The 21,653-nt window shown below is 44.3% G+C and overlaps 1 protein-coding gene across 1 annotated transcript in view; it reads left to right on the top strand.

Moving 5' to 3' along the window:
- The first annotated feature begins 19,028 nt into the window (after nt 1–19,028).
- Nucleotides 19,029–21,653, top strand: part of slco5a1 (solute carrier organic anion transporter family member 5A1) — a 31,269-nt gene continuing 28,644 nt past the window's right edge. Inside the window, exon 1 of the mRNA XM_076080721.1 lies at nt 19,029–19,959. Within this exon, the coding sequence (XP_075936836.1) occupies nt 19,029–19,959 (931 nt within the window). The remainder of the gene's footprint in view (nt 19,960–21,653) is intronic.

Raw genomic sequence — 21,653 nt, 5'->3', positions numbered from 1 at the left:
ACGGGAGGATTTTTTTATCCAGGTCGTTTATACGGATTGATTTCACACTTAACCTCCTGGCAAGTTAACAGGGCCTCTGGGGGGCCATCCGTCAGATTCATCTCTATATTAATGTGATATTAATGATAGGAGCTCTGGATTTATATGGCTTAGGTTTGCTGAGGTTAATTCCCTCGGAGGTTGAAGCAAACGGCCATAACTCTCTCCTGAACAATGCATGATGTCATCCCATAACTGAATGTGTTGTGATCAATTAATAATGTCTATTGATATAAAGAAGAGATTATTGGTGCGGGGATAGGCTTACCACCTGTGCTTCATGCTCGTAAAATGCATTTACTCATACAGTATGATTGTAGATCTCTCCTCTCCTCTCCTCTCTTCTCTTCTCTTCTCTTCCTTTCAGTCTGATAAGCTAGTGGAGCTGAGTGGTCAAATATTCTGATGTATTAGCTTCTATTGATTGCCTAATAGCTGTCAGTGTAGTGTGTGTGTGTGTGTGTGTGTGTGTGTGTGTGTGTGTTTGCTGTAGTCTGGCTGATGTTGAGACTAGCTCCTGGTTTCAGACAGGCCTCAGACTCTCTGCTGAGTGGACTCATAACCGATGACCACACCAGCTCTCTGTCCATCTGTGCCTCAGTCTGCCTCAAACCAGATGAAGATGAAGGAGAATTCTGAAACTTTCTACTTTTTAGTGTAAAAGGTTTGATCTTACAGTAAATGTGACACTTGACGCGCTCAAATATATCAGCGTATATCCTTCAAAAACATAATGACTTTGGGCATTCAGGTTTAGCTACTCATGTCCTGAGATCGGATCCACACCCGGGGTTTTTTGTGTTAAGTAAGTTAAGTTTGAATGGATCCACTGGGCTGTGTGTCCCCCCCCCCCTTCCTGTTCCCTCAGTCAAGAGAAGATGAGACTGATCAGCTTGTGTCCTGCCATTCATGCCTCAGGTTGGAGCTGTTGTTATACGGCAGTGATTTCCACTGGGACAGTGGACAGTACAGCAGGAGACACACAGAGAGGCTCAGCGGCCTGCATGCTGCTGCCTGGATGAAAGGCAGATCAAACACTGTCTGCAAAGCCTCTCCATATTGCTGCCCAGCACTCAGTGTGTGTGTGTGTGTGTGTGCGTGTGTGTGTGTGTGTGTGTGTGTGTGTGTGTGTGTGTGTCTTCTAGGTGGGATTGATGAGTGAAGAGGGCAGATGGCCTTATCCTTCTCTGTGGGGGCTGGTGTGAGGTTCCACTGTGGTCCCATGGGGCAACATATTTTGTCCTACTGCCCCCTAACACACACACACACACACACACACACACACGCACACACACAGACACGCACACACACACGCACACACACACATTCACTCCAAAGTAACCATCATTGAATCTACTGTATACCTGAGTCTCATGGGATCTATCTATCTATCTATCTATCTATCTATCTATCTATCTATCTATCTATCTATCTATCCATCTATCTATCATCTATCCATCCATCTATCTATCATGTCCTTGCTCCTGTTTGAACTATTTAACCCCCGGGCTCTTCTTTTCAGCCGATTCATATGCAACAGTGCCGAGAGGAGTAAATCTGCTTGTAGGTTGACATCTGGCATTGTCATTCGGGATGTTAGAAAGTGTTATACGGTTCTTCTCCCCATGCGATGCGCTTTACAATAGTTCTCGGTGTGCTATTTGTGTGTCTTTATGCGCAAGGCTATATTGCATGTATACCCAACTGTTATTCCTGTGAGTGATGAAGCCACCAGTTTGGTAGCAAGAAGAGTAGCGACTGTCACAGTACTCCCTACCTGCCTCCCTCTCTCCCACACACACTGCCTCCCTCTCTCCCACACACACTCCTGTGTCAGAATGACCCCGCATTTCTCGCTCCCCTCTGTCTTTGTGTTTGTGTTGGCATGTTTCCAATTTTGAGTACATTTACAAAAAAAGCACATTTAGCATATGCTATGCTCCGATAGACTGAGGCCATGTAATTGCCATGTGACAGTTTCCTCGTGGTTTTTGTCTGCCCCCGTTGTGCCATGGTCTATTCTCAGGCAAATGTTTCTCTCGGTGGGGTGGAGGTGTTGAAAGGCCCTGGGATGTCTTCTAAACTCGTACTTTAGGACAGTTGGACCACATGCTGCTATATACGACACTATTGGCCAGAGTAAGAGACACAAACACCGGTGCATGCTCGCATAAATCCACTGATGTATCCCAAGGAGTCTTTCAATTTAGATATTTATAATCCATTTGTCACAGTCTTGCAGCTTGCAGTTTGAGGTGCAATTTGACATTTCATAAAACATAGTTTTCATAGATCAGAAGGGGGATTTCAGTGTTAAATGTGTACTTTCTACCATTAAAAGAGGGACACCATGTGTTGTCCCTGAGGGAAGGATTTACAACATATGGACACTGTACTCCGGCCACATGCACATCCATGCACAGATGAGGTGGCCTCCCTGCCTCTAAAGATGTTTGCTGTTACCCCAACTAATCCTAACTAAGCTGTCCACTTAGACCAACACTCAGAGGGCAACACTCACGTATGGCGGACATCGACTCTGCACAGTCAAATAGAGGTCTGTTTGTTTTCACTCTGTTGCTGTCAGAGAGGGGGAGGAAGATGTATATGTGTGGTGTGTTTTATATGTTTGAGAAAAAGACTAAGTATTCCATATGATATGTATCTTATGTTAGAAACTGTGGTATGAACAAACAGAGCACGAGAGAGTGAAGGAAGCGGGAGATTTCCACACTCATGAAGTGGATTAGCTAATAAGCACTCTTGTCTTTTCCTCACCTCCTTCATTCCCTCCATCTCTTCTTCCTGGAGAATGCACAGTCACCAGCCACACAGGACAGCTGATGATTGATTTCCCCGTGGACCATCACGAGAGATCAGGAGTGAGCCACAACAGTGCACTCTAACCCTGCAACCCAAGCCCTTATAGGCACAAACACGTGAAGGCAATGCACAAACATCTACACTTATATTTATGTATAGGCCATATATTTCTGGTACACACACACACACACATGATCATGAAGTGTTGGACAGAGGGGGGCAGGTCAGCTACATGTCCATCAATAGCTGTCAGTCACATTTAACAAAGCTAACAGTGCAGAGACAAGGGAGGACAACTGCTTCATCAGCTAGTTAGCTCCCTCCTCTTCTCATCACCTCCTCTGGCCCACTTCACACTCTCTAATCACTGCCGTACTGCCGCTCTATCAACCTACAGTCTGATTTGGGAAGCCCGCACCGTGGCTAAAAGAAGTTAGTGTGAGGCAGCACAAGGATGACTCCTTTATATTGCCTCCTTTGAGCCAGGATCATAACATACTCTCATACAGAAGTGTAAATCCAAATGTCTTCAGATTTCTTAAAAGTCGGTGGGACTGGCTCTAAATTAGGGCAATGATGGTGCAGCTAAGAGGGTAAACAGTCTTTTCTCTGTTTTAAACAGTGGCTAAAATCAAAATGTATCCATGCCGTGGCATAGATATTGAAACACGTGTGCATGTCATGTGTGCCAGGAACAGGCCTGCAACTCATGTGAAGCTTGGTACTGACATTGTTGATGCTAACACGTTGATGTCAGGGTCAATATCCTCCTCTTTCAGGGTCTACTCCTTCCTTCCACTGCCTTTAATAAAACAATTTACCAACTAAGTTATTTGGTCTCTGCTGCTATCACAGCTACACTCCTATTGTTCACGGGACAATTGACCGTGACCCCAGGCAGCTCCCAAAGGTCTGAGTAGGTCAAAGGGGAGAAGAGGCTGGAAGGCCCCGAGGTGTGGCTGTTTAGCAGCTACCTCGGGGCAGGAATGAGTGTTTAAGCACCTGATGCTTTGCGACGGTGCCAAACACTAGTGAGCGTAAAGCTGAAAGGTCTTAAACCTGCTCGTCCAGGAGACAAGAGGCAGTGATTCACCAGCATGTGTGTTGACAGTGATGGAGATGGAAAACTGTGACGGATGAGGCGGGCACTGAGTGCACTACCACAGCTAAGAGTACATGTACTCCTGTTGTTTTTTCATGCTGCGTGGGAGTGTTCCTCAGTGCATTGTCTGTCCATGCCTGCGATGGTGTATGCGTGCTCCGCCACAGGGAAATAGAGTGTCTTGGCGTCTGAGCCGCAGCTCCCCCTCCCCCCCAACTCGGAGTCATGATGGCTTTTTGACAGTTGAGCTGGAAGACAAATGCCCCCCCCCCGTCCTGCTGAAACATTCATGAAGCCTTAAGACCCTCTCCTCCACCTAATGTACCCTAACAGGCCGTTGTGGCCTCTCTCTAGCTTAGCACCACCTTGGTGCTGCTTCCCGGCATCTAACTTCTTAACACCCTGCCACCGCTGGTCATTTACGCCCTTTCAGCAGTCTGTTGGAGGGGCCTCCCCCTGGCAAGTCTCCTGAGCAGACAAAGGATTTCTGCAGCACAATTACCCCGAGACATCCATTAAATCAAGCTGCAGGTATGAGCTCGGTATGTACATGTCTCGGCTGACTTTGTCTCGTGTGCTTCCAGTGTCATGTTGTTCCCCTTCCTTTTTTTTTTTTTACCCTCTCCTTCACGTGTGGTCATTGACGGTCTTTGTAATGTGACTCCTAAGGGGTGCATTGATCTGTTAAGATTGTCACTTTAAAAAAAGCCCCATTAGGGTTAAAGGTTTGACAGTTGATATCAACATCCTCGAGTGTTGAGACACGTATAGATGCACCGTGACCCACAGAGTGGGGGACGTAAAGGTTGCAGGGTATAGGGGGAAAGGACTGTGGATGAGAACCTTTAAGGTAGAGAGTGGAAAACGTAAGACCAGGTGCATCTTTTACTTTTTTAACAAGCTTGACACAAGACTGAAGTCAGTAGAAAAAAAAACTAACACTAAAGCGCGCATAAAGTATTGCTGAGCAGAGTGACCTCAGCTTGTCATTGGGATTGGACACTGTGTCCTCTGTGTGTGTCCACCCTGTGTGGCTCCACAGGGAGATCTGACCCAAGCAGTGTGTTTTACTATTCTCCTGGCCTCCCCACTGTGTTTACCTCTCCGTGGTAAAAAAAAAGCCATATGCTAAATGGGCTTGTGTTACGGCTCTGGTTACCAAGCGGTCCGTCTGCCCCACACACACAGTCCAACATCAAGCAGAATGGATATCTAAGCCATATCCAAGCCTATAAAGTGGAGCTCCATTGATCTGTTTATGCTTTTTTAACAATCTCCCAACACATGAGATTCATCTCGGCCACAGACAATCTTCTGATGGTCATTGATTCATCTGGTAACACCAGGCCAATTAATTAGAGGTGGCAAGCATTGCTGCTTTTTCCGTAGTCAATCATTATTGAAGCAATATCAGTTACTCTGTGACATTCACCATTTCAATAATGCAATAATGCAACTCCGTGCCGTTTGTTTTATTTTAACTAAATATTCGATACTCGAGAAAGACATAAACCCTCACTTAATACAAACTACACATCCCAGACTACTTTATTGACGATGTCCTTATTGACTGAGGTAATAGAAGTCACGGTGGATCGCTCAGACCCAAGATACGGTAAGAGTCAGCCCATATTTCTGATAATGTACAATTATCAGAGGAAAACTGCAGAGCTCTGCAAGTATTTTCTTCACTTCGGGATTTAGTGGAGTCTGCTAAGTGTCCACACTCTGAGTATAAAATGTGTCCCTAGCTTTTTTTTAATGGACTTTGTAAAATAGATTGATCTACATGTCAACCTTCTTTGCCTTTCCATACAAATCTTAACCAACAATAAATCAAAGCATTTATTCAGGCGCACAAGTTGGAATGCAACAAGAGATTCCTCAAATATATGCAAACAACAAAGTTTCTACTGCACAAGGGAAACAGTGATTTCAACAACTACAGAGATGTTCTTGTTAAATACATTTTACATATCCTGCCTTATTCTTCAAATGTAGAAGAATGTGTATATGTACTGTCCCTGTTAAATAAACTAGAAGTAAAAAGGACATGCAATCACGTTATGACCTAATCCATATATTTGTACAAGATCAAATCTAATCCAAAAAACACAAACTAAAATTGTGATGATCTTTAATTTTCTTAAACACAAAACTAAACATAGTGAGCTTGCAAGAGAAAAGAAAGGAGTGGAGCACACTGATTGCTTTGCAGTCTTCAATTGTGCAAACACACATCAGTGGGCTGTGGCAACTCCCATTTGTGGATCCACTATCCAATAGATTTGAAATCCTGTTGAACCAATTATCCAATGGGAATTGCTCACCTGTTGTAGGTTGGGTATATATATGTGTTTGCATTTTTGTCTTTGTTCTCTTTGACTCTGATGAAGACACGGTAATGTGGACATTTCTGTTCGTTTGCACAATTAAAGGCAAATACTCAATCAAGAAATTCCTGCCTTTTCTATTCCCTTGGAAGTTCTCTGTCCTTGAGCTGAGAGGCACCGGATTTAGCTGAATGCTGCTGGAAGCTGCGCGGAGAACTCTGTTTCAACTAAACCTAAGTGAGACCTTTAGCACCCACAGTATTCCTGCATTAGCACCCCATCTTTACATCATTTTTAGATCCAACTCCGGACTTTTCTCTCTAACCCTCTCTGACTGAGCGCTGCTGGCCCACGCCACTCTGTAAGCTCCAGCAGCAGATCAATGCCTCTGAAATGGAGCCGACCTACAGTCACATTAATGGTGCGCATCATCTTTAAAGGGTTCTTCCCAGAAGACTTTGCTGCTCACACTCTCGCACACGCTCCAAACACAAGAGCCAGCAGAGGGGAAGCAAAGGTCAATACGGGCCATCCTGCACCGAGTCTTGTTTAGCCTAGCCAGGTCTGCTGACAGTTAAAGGCTTACATTACAAAGTCCTGTTCATTAAGGACCCCGACAAAACCAGAGGTAGTTCTCAGACACAAGGGCGTGTGGGGGGGGGGTATCGTATGCATCTTCTCTGCAACAGGAAGCATCTGTTTTCTCGACATGAAAAATGAATCAAACACCTTTCAGCTCTCTCGTGTGTGTATCACTGACCACAATACATCAATACTGGAACCTCTTACCATAAAAGATTGAATCTACAGCACAAAAAAAATAATCAATATCGGAATGTGAAGAGAGGACAGCGTGTTTTTTTGTTTGTTTTCTGTGGCTCCGGGGTGCAGACAGACACATGGCACCTTCCTCAGTCATAATCTCCTGTTCAAAGGATTATCAGTTAAGATGTCACCTTCAAACAATATCTGTTCAGCGCTGTGTGGGCTACATGCACGCCGGCTGATTCCATTGGAGGTCAAATTAGCTTCAATGATGAGCCTCTCATTTCTAAAGGCCCTGGTGGTGCTGAAGGGCCTCCTCGGGGGAATAGGGTTTAGATGTAACCCTTCTTCATCCGCTGCCTCCTGGATGCTGTCAGAAGGCCTCCAATGGGAGCTAATGTATGAGCGGTGTCCTCTGTGGGTGATACAAACGGTAAAAGAGCTCCAAAACAAGTTGGCAGTTTATTTAGTAGCATGTGAAGTCGATTGAACTTTTTTAATTGACACTACTCAACACAAAGATAGAAAAGACAATCAAAATAATCTTTTTATTAACCTTTATCAAATTCTTAATAGATAACTCAACGTATTGTCTGATGTGTTGGCAGAAAGGATGCCAAAGTTAAGAAGTGCTGCTCAGAGTCAGATTAACACCCAAAACTTGTATCTTTTTTTGGGACATTTTGACTTTCCATTCAAATTCCCTCCATGTCGGGCTCTTTTTTTACGCTATGTGCTGATTTAATTAGCATTGCATGATACATTTCAACCTTAATAATTTAATATGTTTGCTAAGGTAGCAATCTTTATCATAAAAATCACGGAAAGACTGACTCTAACGCCTCTGCAACTGAAAGTAGTCTGGAAAATCAATCCAGCTGTGCTCCCCTCTCTCTCCACAGAGCAGCAGGATTGGTTACACACGCTAATCATGTGTGTTGATTTCATCCCTGCTGCCGGCGGTGGAGGAGCAGCAGCACAGCAGTTTCCTCTCTTGTCCTTGCAGCGTTTCGAGCCCAGCGCCTTATTGATCAGAACAAGTAAGTTAATAAGCTTTAGACTCATTCATCAGCAGGGTAGAGACTGGAACTGCACACGGCAGGCTTAATCAAGTCATCAGTGCCCGTCAAGCATGAACACAGTAATTAAAGGAAGAGGGAACATGGGGATGAGGAGAGAGGAGAAGAGCAGGGGTCTATAGGGTTCGCCTTGGAAAGAGATAGAGAACCTCAGTGCTCCATTTATAAAGCGCAGATTTATTAAGACAGTGGCAGAGCAGCGACACAGTTCGATCAATCGCTCTATCTTTTCTTCCATAAACTGCTCTCGCATTAATCCAGCCAGTTAATCAACAGCTGAAATACAATCAGCCAGGTGATCCAAACAGTGACCCGAGGACAGACAATTCATCCCGCCCTGAGTAGACCCGCCTCACATAAACAAGACAAAGAACAACAATCCCCCTCCTCCCCTTAATGACTGAGGAAATCACCAATAATCACCATCATCATCGTCATCCTCCATATTTCACCACTGCAACAGAGGTGAGGCCAAAAGGGTGAGCTCATTTGGCTTTCTTGGCTGACATGATGAAGCTGGCCAGATTTACAGCAGCAGCTGTGAGCGATGATGCTCCTCTGCAAACAAAAGCCATCAGTTCTGTCTGGAGCAGGAGGAGGAGGAGGAGGAGGAGGAGAGAGGCTGGGAAAGCCCGAATGGGCTGCAGGCCCTGATTTAGAGGCTGAGATGTGGATCCTCGCTGTTACCACAGAGGTAACTGTGTGAGAGTTATGCGAACTGGAGCTGCTCTATAAGGTCAGGGTCAGAAAGTTGCGATAGGCATCTTGTTCTAGAAGCTGTTTTAAAGCACTGTTATTCAAGTCTGTCTGAAAACCATACTCATAGAGTTAGTGATCCTCTTAAATCGCTCTTTAAACTGAGAATAAAATTGGAAAAGTGTAGATGTTGGTTATCACTGGCAGGATTTAGCAGAAAAATCTCTGGTGATCTCTTCATGTTAGCTCCAAGGCATATGGTAGTTTCACATTTAGGTTTCCAGGTCTCTGTCACCATCGCAATGAGTGAATATCCTTTTGCGACAGTAAAAACAAAGTCACGGCTCCACAGATTTCTTTGAATAATTGGCACCACTTTCAATCAAAATGCCTCCACAGATAAAACTCTCTGCACAGCTCGATTGCTCGAAAGAAAAGTGAGAAAATATGTGGACTGAGCCTTTTAAAGAGAAAGTTAATTTACTTTCCCCTCTACCTTATCAAGTGCTTTAATAGAACAATCACTATTATGCCTCTTTATTCTCTTTTGTGTGTCATCCCTGCTTCACCCCGTGCGTTAATATGTCAGTGTGTGTCTGTAATATGTGCCTCACTCAGGTGCTCCTATCCCCCTGTGCCCTATTAGCCTTAAACCTGACCATTAGACTGTCCCTTCTACTCCTGCGGAAAAAAAATACACATCTAATGAAGGCAGCTCCCAGACTGTGACTGTTGTTGTCCTGTAACCCTTCTCCTGCTGGACGCAGAGCTCTGAACGGACAGGTGATTGTGGTGTGTGTGTGTGTGTGTGTGTGTGTGTGTGTGTGTGTGTGTGTGTGTGTGTGTGTGTGTGTGTGTGTGTGTGTTAGTCAGTGTATGTCGCCGGTAGGGCTGCTGTGGTGAGGGAGCTGACAGGTAAAATTAGTGTCACGGGTGGTCACAGAAGCATGAAAGTGGCATGAATGCATGCACACACACACACACACACACACACACACAATAACAGTTTATGGCACTATGGCTACTTTTTAAACTTAATTAGGAAACCCTCTGAAGTCTACATATTTAATACAACTAACACCTGGCAGCAAAAATAACATAATATGGAACAAATAGTTGTTTCCAGACGTCTCAGATGTCAGTATGTATTTTTTTCAGTTTTTCTTTTTTACATTGAATATATCTCCTGGCTATTTGCAAGCCATTACATTAATCAACTTTCCACCATTGTTTTGTAATGTTATAGCTGCCTGATCCATACTTTGGGTCAAGTCTGTCTTTCTTCAGTGATCTCTGGCATATCCATTAACCTGTCCTTATAAGAAGACTATGTTGTCCTCAATATCTTTGGGACTTTTTGATGAATTTCAAGATGCATGTACTCCAGTCAAAAACAACAAAATGACAAAAAATAAATACATATGAGGGGATTCTCCACATTGGTCCAACATCATAACCTAAACGTTACCCTCCTCCTCTCCCCGGTCTCTCTAATCACACAGCGCAGTGGACAGACTGAATACTGATCCCCCTCTGGGACTCAAACCAACAACCGCAATCACAACACGCTTTACAACTCATAATTAGCACAGGGAGCACAGCTCCCATTTGGGTCGCCAGTATAAAACACAAACACACACACACACACACACACACACACACACACACACACACACACACACACACACAAAAGCAACACGATGTGCCTGAAGTGTGCTGATAATCCTCCAGGAGCACACCATGCAATGTGCCTGTTAACACGTGTGCTTGAACACACTCCCTCAGAGCAACTCAATTACAGCACGAGTCCTTCATAGATCTGTTAGCTTATCTGATAGCCAGATCACCTGATCGATAGAGAACAACCACAGAGGGTTTATTTAAGTCTGCCGATCATTAATGTGGGTCCTGCAGTGTAGATCGTAGCAGCAGTGGAGACCTGTTGAAGTGCCCCGACACAGCTCAGCAGCCCAAACAAGGGCAGAACAAGGTGTGTGTGTGTGTGTGTGTAAGATTGTGTAAGTTGTTTTGTAAGAGGGAAACTAGATTTCTTACTCTACTACACTAGAGCTCTATTTGCTCTCAAGGTTTTTCTCAAAGAGGTTTACAGTATAAAAAAACACACCCCATCTCAGATAGCAATTGCCCTTACTGTATTGATCCCCATATAATCATTGACAGAGCAATCTCTGACTGACTAGCATGGGATTCAATTAAAGGCACAGCCCACTGATGATTTATTTTTCCCGCCTCCCCAATTAATGGGTAACTAATAAATGAAAATGAATGGCCACTTGTTTCTCGGTCACAAAGGGCCGTGATGAGAGTGGCCCCGCTCTTTGCACCGAGGCACGAGGCAGCACACTCCAGTGTTTGCATTAAAGTGTCGTATAAAAGTTTGTCTCCATTGAGCGGCATGCTTCCTGGCCCACACCGGGGCTTACTGTCGGGGCTAATTGTGCCTCTTTTTAGTGCCTTTGTGGTGCAGCACACTTCTCTTGAGTGCAGGGCGGAGGGGGGGGGGGGGTGAAAGAGAGACGGCCTTTTGGAGGAGGTTTGGGGGCGGTTTCAGTGGAAAGGAGGAGGGCAAGTATTGGTAATAATGAAGGACGAGGCACGTATGACCAACAATGGATCCCTCGGATTATGGTCCAGACAAAGACAGTGTTGCAGTAATTACAGTGCAAACACTGCTGCATTGTGTGTGTGTGTGTGTGTGTGTGTGTGTGTGGATCGGGGGCAGAAGGCATTGCCCTATTAGCAGCTGTGTCTCAAGAACCTAACTACAAATTCAGTTTTTCCTGTGTCTAAATACTTTCTTGGGCATTGTAGTTTTTAGCAAGCGGAGTAAATAGTATTGTTATTGGGGACTAGAGGGGGGTTGAAAGAGAGACAGCCTCTTGGAGCGGTTTGGTTCACAACTGAGTATTTACGGCACAAAGTTAATGTATGTGGGTTTGATTAAAAAACAACTACAGCGCCCATGTTTATTGTAACAAAGGAATATGTCAGCCAGTGCAACAGTGTAACTTGTTGATGTTTTTAATAGTTTTTAGACAATAATGGAGCCCTATCATACAAAACAATAAGCTGTATCAGGCTTTAGCTAAAGGCAATAATTGTAATAGGGTGCTGTTTGTTGACCATAAGGAAATATAAAATATCAACAGACTAATTCCACAAATGTGTTCAAAGTTATGATTCAGAAAACTTCATTGCGACACACTCTGAACGACTGTAAAACCTAATTAGTGAACGTTTGTTCAGTACAAAATCAGACATGCAAAAGTTGTTATTGCACTGCTAACACAGCACAGTTTACCCAACTCTGTAAGCAGAAACACACTCAAGAAAAAGAAATCAACCAGCTGCTCAGATCCACCGTAAGCATCAGGGATGATGTCATCAAAACTTAACAAGTTGTCAAACTGGGGCTTTTGGTCCCAGCTAATCAGTTTCATTGAAATACCCTAATTCCTTTCATCCCCTATCCATCCATGTCTCCCTCTGTCTGCGCTTCCATCCAGCCTTCCTCCCGGCTTAGGCTGATTATCAGGAGTGGCCCATTTACAGTATGGCTAGAAGGTAATTAGTGGGATGAGCTGGGCACAAGGATCCTCATTAGGGGTTAAGAAGGCACACGCTCAAGTACCTTTGGCTTCAGAGGGGCTGATGTGTGTCAGGGTGGTATGACAACAATAGGAAGGGGATTTCCCTTTAGGTTCATCCAAGTAGGGCCCACCCTGCACAGAGGAGAAGAGGTGCACCACAGCTGGGTGACATACATGTTTTCACGATCAACAGCTGTCCCAAAAAGAACATTTCAGTTATCTGATGTTGTTATATCAGAACTATTTCATTCAGCAATGGAAACATGTTTTCTTTTGGGAAGAAAAATATGCAATGGCAAAGCTGCATTAGTTTCAGCAGACGGATGAGTTCTTTTCCTTTCAAAGTTCTGCATCCAAAAGGTGTTTGTTGTGGTGTAATGTGTTGAATTATTTCACTCGTCCTTCCTTTTCTAAACAAAAACAAACACAAGTTTCGCATTTCTTTTCAGCAGATAAAAATCTGAATCTGCACAGATACAGCGATGCTTGACACACACACACACACACACACACACACACACACACACACACACACACACACACATACATACTGTACATAATATTGGGAGCTATGTAACATACTAGAGCGGTCAGATGTTCCTTCCCTCCAACAGATGATAGAGCACACCCTCTTGCTTAGGTGGCTGATCACCTTAGCCCAAGGGCCTGAAAATTGCATACATACTTCAGTTAAGCCTCTAAAGGGCAATTATTCCCATTCATATGGAGGTATTGTGGCCCATGAATATGAAATGTTTGGCAGTCCCTCCTTTAACAGTGTGAAGGCTGTGTGGATGCTCTTGGAGGAGGACAAAGCCTTGAAGGTATGGCCCATTTCCATATGTGTTAGGGGAATTGAAGAGGGCTTGAAGCAGCCCCACTGTTTACAGTAAACCCAGGGTCTCTTCTCCAAGGACAGTCATGCTGAGTATGCAGCTAAACTGCCTTTTTTTTTAACTAATACTAGAAGCGGCCCATCAGTCTATTAAACAACATGAGTTGAGCTCATTTATTTGCATGTGCACTTCTGTTTTGATTGAAATTAAAATAAATGACTGACACATGTCTTTTTCTCGTTCGTCATCAATGTTGACGAGGAAGAAATGTAACCAGTATTGAGATGGTGATTTGATTCAAAAGAAGTAGCTTTGATTATTGATTACTGTAAGATGAGCTGCCATTGCTGTTTTCAGTGCAAGATTGATAGCAAACCTTAATAATAATGTAATATACAATAGTTTAGCTATGTTGGATTAAAGTGAGATGGCAGATGTGTGTAACTGACTGCAAATATTCTATTTTATACTAGACACTGAAATTAAATCAGTAAACTCCCCACAAGAAGAAGGAGTATGCTATATTCTAACATTTAAGACTTTTATTGCCTTTTTTCAGGTTTTCTTGATATGAAAAATTTGCATTGCAGTAATCCATAATCAGTCAAATGTTTTCCAATTCTCCCCTCAGCAGGGGGGGGAATTCTCAGGTCATCTTTGTGTTATCACTGTTAAAAGTCTCTACAGGCAATGGAGCTATTGTGCTCTTGTTACCAATGAACATATTTGTTAATTAATGTCCTGGTGATTTATTAGGAAAGGGACATTCAGCCAGTCTTTGTCATGGAGGGTCCTGTGTGTATGTCCGCTCATTGGGTGACCTGGCCTACCAAGGGTTGAGGGTGATGGGTCTAGAGGGGATGGGGGTGATGACTTTTGCATAAGCATGGGGCCCAATCTGCTGGGATTGCTCTGCACAGTGAGGGGGGCTCCGCAGGTTTATACTGGGGGTCTTTATTTTGGGGCCCTTGCACTTTTTTTTAACACAATTACTACACCACCCTTCTGTCCTGATCTGCTTGCCTTATTCATATGCATCAGCCGCTCTCTGGGTTGCAAAGTTCCCAGTTGCAAGCCCCTCTGAATGGGTAACCTAATTTGGGGAGTAGTCCCGACAGCAGACCAGGGAGTCTGTCCACATCACAAGAATGTTGACCTTAGAATGCAGCACAAAGGAGGACTGCTAATTTAAAAGGATGCCTTTCCAGTAAACAGAATGTGGTAAAACAGTACCACAGAGGGTTATAGTTCAAGCATAGAGTCCTCCTATATCTTTGAGTGCTGTTGTAAAGCCATTAGCTGATGAAGCCGTGCAACAGTCAGAGACGGATGGATTGTTTCCTTCACCTTTCTTCTCATGATGCAAAAAAACAATCAAGAGGCCCTGAGATGAAGAGCCCGCTGATTATTCAGGTTTAATTATGCTTCCTTATGAGGCAGGTATCCTGGAGTCCTGGAACTAGAAGCACCCCTGACTTCCAGTTACAGATGCAAACACTTCAATGTCTGTCATCGTTGCATTTTCCCGTATGTTACTGGGTGGATATGATAACCAAGGCTACACATACAGGAAAAGACTGCTGTGTGTATGGGTGAACTGTTGGGGGGATGGGAACGTACAGTATATTTATGAGCACACATGTCTGCATAGGTTTGTGTGTGAGGCCCTTTAATAGCTCCACAGGCAGACACGGTGAGCTGAGAAACAGACTGTGTTTCATTAGTGATTCCTGTAATGTCAATAGAGTTGGGATGGTTAACAGGAAGAGTGTGGGATGGAGCAGGGGGAGACCGGCCCAAGGCCATGGGAAGTGTCGGACCAGGCTGCAGATGATGGCGAAGGATGATGATGGTGATGATGTAATCACTCAGTGACTGACAGGAAGATATCTCACAAGCACAACATCTTTGCAACAAGCATTTTGGAACATTGGAAAGAGTAAATTTAATATTTATATGTGGAAAAGGAAGACAAAACCAAATTAAATGCCCTAATCAAAGGAATGCTGAATGTCATTGGCGGTAAATAACGTATAAAATAAAAAGTAATATGTATATTGCCAGTTTAACAATCAATTTTTATGAAATTAAAGAAAATAATTTTCTCCATTTTTTCCTTTTTTTTCAATTCATTTAAAGTGGTAACACAGCTCTCTATCATAATGGTTATATGTACATTTGTAAGGCACAGATTCAAAAGATCGATCAAAATTGATGCAACTTGATACAAACTTTGGTTAGACTGTGCACCTGGTAAACACATCGTTCATAGATCTTTTACTAATTAAAATCAAAGCCTTATATGCAATATTAGTGTAACCAGAGAAATACCCAACCTGCATATGATGCAACCCGTCCCTCTGTTTGATGCTTACAGTCTTGAGGACTGGGCGCCATCTACTGGTCTTGTTCAGAAACACAGCCGCTCGGCAGATGCTGGCCTCATTGAACTACATCGTGCACCAGGGGGTGGTGTTGTATTTCTCTCCTTTGTGGAAGCGGTGCGCAGTTTAGAAATCAGTGCATCGCTCCATCACACTGTAAATTGTTCTGGGTTTGATTGAATTTTCTCTCTATAAAACATTCATCACCATCTGAAGAGCCAGCTCAATGGGGAGCGATCAATTTCTGCATAACACTGGTCTGAATTATGCCCATCAATATTGATATTTTAAATAGATTTGATTTCTGACCCCCTATGAGCGATAAACAGATTTTTACAGTTGCTCTAATAAGAGGCTGTTTTATTGCTGGGTATTATGAGAAATGCAATGCAGCAATAACGGTTGGCGATGACTGTGGGAAACATTTAGATATGAAGGAAAGCTTTGTAACGACCCCCCCCCCCCCCCTTTAAAAATGCAGGCATGCTTGTTCAGTCTCTATTGTACTGGTTCACTCCTTCACACGGGAAGTTTTGTGTTTGTTTTTCTGCACCAAAAACAGACACGTTTTGTTCCTCTGCAGCTGATTCTTCTGAAGCTGTACTGTACTCTACATTAGAACTATTTTATAAGAAGCATGAACATGTTAACCTTTAGACAGCCACTCCTGTTGTCTCCAGTCACACTCTGGGAGAACTGAATGCCCCTGCAACTTCCCTATCTTCTCTAACTCAATGGCATTTGTCTGGCAAAAATAAATCTGCTGTGGACAAAGAATATAAACAGTGTGTTGCATATTCCTCCTCTTGAACTCCTTCTACTTGATTGCAAAGAATTAGAGATGCAGTATTGTGTTGGACTTCAAAATATGCAAAATGATTTGCCATAATGATACAGTGCCACTATTTGTGGAATAATTCCTCTCTTCCCTTTGTGCTGTTTTGTATTCATGGTGGCTTGAGGTATTGATTGGTATTGATTGGCCTTCTGCATGCTGATAGCCAGAGAGGGACATTAAAACCCCTGAACAGAGGCCACAGAGGCCTCTATAGACCATGATGCTTCTCACTGATCCCTATGAAAGACAGTCTTTCTCCATCAGGCACCAACAAGGTGGTGGACTGCATGAGTCTTCACACTTTGGGGAATAAAATCTAAGCTTGTGTGTCACTTTAGTTTAAAACAAAGTGTTTTTGATGATAGGAGACGTCACAAAAATATTAGACATTTGCTTTCACACGTACCAATTTTGGGTAGTGAAGCAGAGATTTGACATTCAGGTTTCGTTCAAACACTATTCCTCCAAGAAGGAACCAAAGAGCATCAGAATGAGGAGTGGAGGAGGAGGAGCGGGATTGATCACCCGCCTACTTAGTCCAGGAAATGAATTAATGACCTTGGGGTAAGTCATCCATCCTGTTGACAGGCACTGGGAGTCAACTCCCTCTCTACAAAAAGGTGCAAGTTAATTCTCTGTCAGCAACGACGTTTTCCAATTAATCTCCATTCAGTGGCATTTTACCTTTCAAAAATATAGTGTCAAATGTTTATGTTTATGTAGACAGATACAGAATCAATTACCTTTATTTATATATTACAATATTATTAATGTTTACCTTATAAATGTACCAAATGTATTGTTGCAATGGCCATCAGAATCCTTTCTACCAATCACTGCTGGGTCAGCAAGGGTCCCGTGCGGTCCATATGCGCTTAACAAGCCACCATATGGGCCGAAAGGCATGCTGGTATACGATGTCATACAGTAATCGAAATTAACGAATGAAAATATGAATGCACTGGCATTTCCACACATGCCATGTCTCAGAGAGTCGCTGTTTCTCATCACAGTTATACATTGTTCACGTTAGAAACTACAAGTCCCAATGTGTCTGAGGACACAAATAATTCATACGCACGTTTGCTGCATTCCAGTTACCTTCTCCTCGTTGGGTTTCAGTGTATCTGGAAGGTTGTAAATAAGAGTTGTCACATCTTTGTGTGTTTGGTAAAAAAAAAAAAAAAAAGCGAAGAAGACCAAGACATGTGTGATGTTGATTATTTTCTTTTTAATTGTAGAGCTCAAGTATCACAAAGCTACTTTATAAAAGCAGTAGGGTAAGTCTACATGGATAATATCAATAATTAATAAATGTGTTAGTAAATCACTTTGTATAATCTTCATCTATATCACCTTTTATATGTATGTACTAATGAGTGTAAGTGATCAAACCTCTTTCAGCGTTTCCCCCTCCGCTTTATTGGTGCTTCGATCTCTGAATTTTACAATTTCCAACAGCCCTCGAAGGCAGCATTTGCCCACCAGCAGCAGCCATCCGCATCAAACAGACCTCATTCGCTGAGTGGCCGCTCCGTGAGAACAACAGGCTACCTCCCTCTGTCCTGTGTGAGTATTACAGCCCTCTGAACCTACCAGCCTTTCACTCAAGTTACGTCAAATAATATTTGTCGCCGTTTTTAGTCGAGGCCGAGACTTACCGTCGCTTAATTTCAGAAATGTCTCGTGCTGAATCGGGTTTTTTTTAAATTTCTTTTCAAAGTCATGAGTGAGACGTTTGTGGACAGCGTGGTCTTTTGTTCTCTAGATATATTTCTCGTTTTGACAAAGGAACGCTCGTTGTTATTTAAGGTTCCCCGCTGCGACAGTATCACACCTATACACATATGCGTTTGTTGGGCCTTGTAGGTACATTTTCTTTGTTTTTATTGTGATATTTCCATGTGTCTAGCGTTAGCGATTTATCGTTATGAAGTGACCAGTTTAATCCAGGGTGGACATATTACCATAAAGCCAGAAGTGAAAGCGGTTTTATTGTCTCTACTTCTAGGTATGTATGTATTCATGTCTACTTTGCAAGTAGCAACATTTTTTGAAACGTGTTAACATTTTATTTTCATGTTTTTATCCTTTTTTTTTTATAGGATGCTGCACATCTATGGGACAAGGGCTACAAAACCCCCAATGAATCTAACAAAGAGCCATAAAATCCACATGGAATCCTAATTTGGGGGAACATTGACAAGACAGCACCTTTTTGTTATCTTTATATGATCATTTTTTAACCGTATAAGATATTTATTGAAAATTCACTCCTCAGACAATATTCTAAAGTGTTAAGATAAGGAAGCTGATGTTCCTCTGTATTCAGGCAAGATATCCCTCTTGGCTTGTAAGCTATGTGGAATAAAACATGCACATAACTAGAGGGGCTCGGTCCGACCCGCTGGCAGGTCTTTTCTCCAGCACCAGCTCCACTGTGTCCTCATGTGGCAGTAGAGTTATTGACTGATTCTTCAGCGCAGCCAGGGGCCAACAGAAGCTGCATCTCCGGCCGCACCATGACTTCATCGGACAATGACGAAACGGGGAGCGATCTGTCCGAGTCTCTGGAGATCCGTGAGCTCCAGGACCAGTATACGATGGACCCGGAGACCTGCTTCAAGTCCAAAAGCTTGCCCATCCTGAACGGACCCTGTCCGGCAGATCGAAAGGCCGCCTGCGCCTGTGTGGCCGTGGAGGAGGCCAGCGAGCTCCGGTCCAAAACTCCAGACTCCAGTCAGGCGGAGACTCCCTCCTCCAGGACGGACTTCTCACCCTCGGCCTCCAGCATGATGGGACTCAGTAGCTCTCTACCCGTGGAGGGCCGCAGGGCCGCTGGCGGTAAAAAACTCGGTTTCTCTCTCACCCGCCTTATCTGCATCCCAGCCAGGAAGTATGCGCGGGTCATCCTGAGGGACTCCCGCTGTTTCCTGTTCTGCATGTGCTACCTGACCTTCATTCAGTCCCTGATGGTTTCGGGCTACCTGAGCAGTGTCATCACCACCATTGAGAAGCGCTACAGCCTGCGCAGCTCCGAGTCCGGCCTGCTGGTCAGCTGCTTCGACATCGGCAGCCTGCTGGTGGTGGTCTTCATCTCCTACTTCGGGGGCAGGGGCCAGAGGCCCCGCTGGTTGGCTGTGGGCGGTGTGATCATCGCCGTAGGGGCGGCGTTGTTTTCCCTCCCCCACTTTATCTCGCCGCCCTACCAGATCCAGGAGGTGAACTCCTCGATGGGCCGCGAAGGCCTCTGTCAGACCGGCAACGGCAGCGGGCGCGAGCTCGACGTGGCGTCGTGCCCCCGCGACCAGGAAGGCAACGAGCACAACCTGTATGTGACTCTGTTCATATGCGCCCAGATACTTGTGGGCATGGGGTCCACGCCGATCTACACCCTGGGGCCCACCTACCTGGACGACAACGTGAAGAAAGAAAATGCATCTCTCTACTTGGGTAAGATGTCCTGTCATTCATTTTATTTGATGTCTGCATTTTGATAGATGAAGAAGGCGGCTTTTAGCTGGTTTGGTCTTGTATGTATATATGTATGTGTACCTCCAGAGTTCAACAAAATGCACTCGCCCCCACCAGCCCCCCCTTTGTCCTCTCTCCGCGGCATGCAACCTCTGCACCACATCGAGGTAAATACAGAATCTGCAAAGTCAACCATGGACGGGCCGGAAGAACATGAGAGTATGGGACGAGAAGCAGAACTGGGTTGCTTATGATTAATGATCCTGTACTGTCTTGGGTGTGTGTCTCCATAACACTGCTGTGTGTGTGTGTGTGTGTGTGTGTGTGTGTGTGTGTGTGTGTGTGTGCGCGTGTGCGCACAGAAGGCTCGCAGCAGTAACGCAACATGCTTTGATGTTTAGCAGATTGTCCGATTGTCCTTTGGCAAATCATTTTGTGCACGTCTTGACAGGTATTCTGTGATTCATCTGGTATGCCGGTGCTTTGCTAGCCTTAATGGTTTCGCTCCGAGTGATTGGTACACGCATACCACATACTGTACATGGCTCACAGAGGAGTTCATGACTGCAGAAGTAATCCTGCTGTCTCCCTGAGCGCTGTAGTTGGGCCATGGGGGCCATGGGGTGCCCCTCGATCTGGTGTCTTTCCACAGATGGTCACTGTCCCACTCACCTGTGTGTACGGCTGTAGCTAATGATTGTACCCATCATCGGTTAATCTATTGGTTTATATTCTGGATTAAATCCCAGAAAGTAGCGAAAAATGGCCGCTGAATGTTTGCCTCTTTCAATTGATCCGTTCAGCGTTAAATTCTCAGTATGCGAGTTGTGTTTCTTTCTTTTTGGTCTCGTGTGAGGAGCAGTGCGTGCACCCATGTTGGACGGAAAACAACACTGACACGGTTGCACAGCATTAGCCGCGCTGCTACACTTGATCACAACATTACCCAGCCTGTGAAGCATATTCTCTGTTGAGTCCTTTCGCTTCCCCGCTTCGCTGCCCCCGAGACCCAGTATTGATCGGGACCCTGCGTCACAGGGAGCCAATGCAGCATAGCTTATTGAACCAGGCTGGAAAACAAGGAGAAAACAACCCCGAACACGGGCTTGCTGTGCCCAAACCTCGGCACTGCAGAGCAGATGCATCGGGACCTCCTAAGGCTCCTAAGGCAACGAGTACAGATGCACTGACCTTGATATGGCTTTTGTCGGAGGAGTCCCGGAGGGATAAGCTGTTTTGGGAAAGCAGACATGTTCTGACATGTCTGTGGTTGCGGTGAATTGGGGGAAAATGTCCTAGATGTTATATCACATAGTCACAATAACCATGGTAGCTGGGCTTCAGTTTTATTATCCAGGTGTTTTCAGTACATTTTTTAATGTTTGACATTCTCTTAAGGCTTGTTCTGGTATTTGGTGCATGAAAGTCCAGGTGGTGATGGCTTGTCACGGTAGTTTAAATCCAATCCACCTTTTAGACATTCTTTATTTCACCTCAGAAAACGACACATTGTTTGGCGAGTGTAAGAGTTAACATTGAAATGTAGCTTTTTAACCTCCACCCGTCCCCCGTTCTCCCTACAAGAGGGTCACATGTAGCTTCTTCTAAACCTGTTCATCCTTAAACCCTCCAAGCAATTTTTTTACATTTTCTAATTTTGTGTGGATATAGGC

The sequence above is a fragment of the Anarhichas minor genome, unplaced genomic scaffold (genome assembly GCF_050575085.1).
Source record: "Anarhichas minor isolate MPS153535 unplaced genomic scaffold, ASM5057508v1 ptg000074l, whole genome shotgun sequence".
Lineage (NCBI taxonomy): Eukaryota > Metazoa > Chordata > Actinopteri > Perciformes > Anarhichadidae > Anarhichas > Anarhichas minor.
This window is presented reverse-complemented; position numbering and strand designations above follow the sequence as displayed.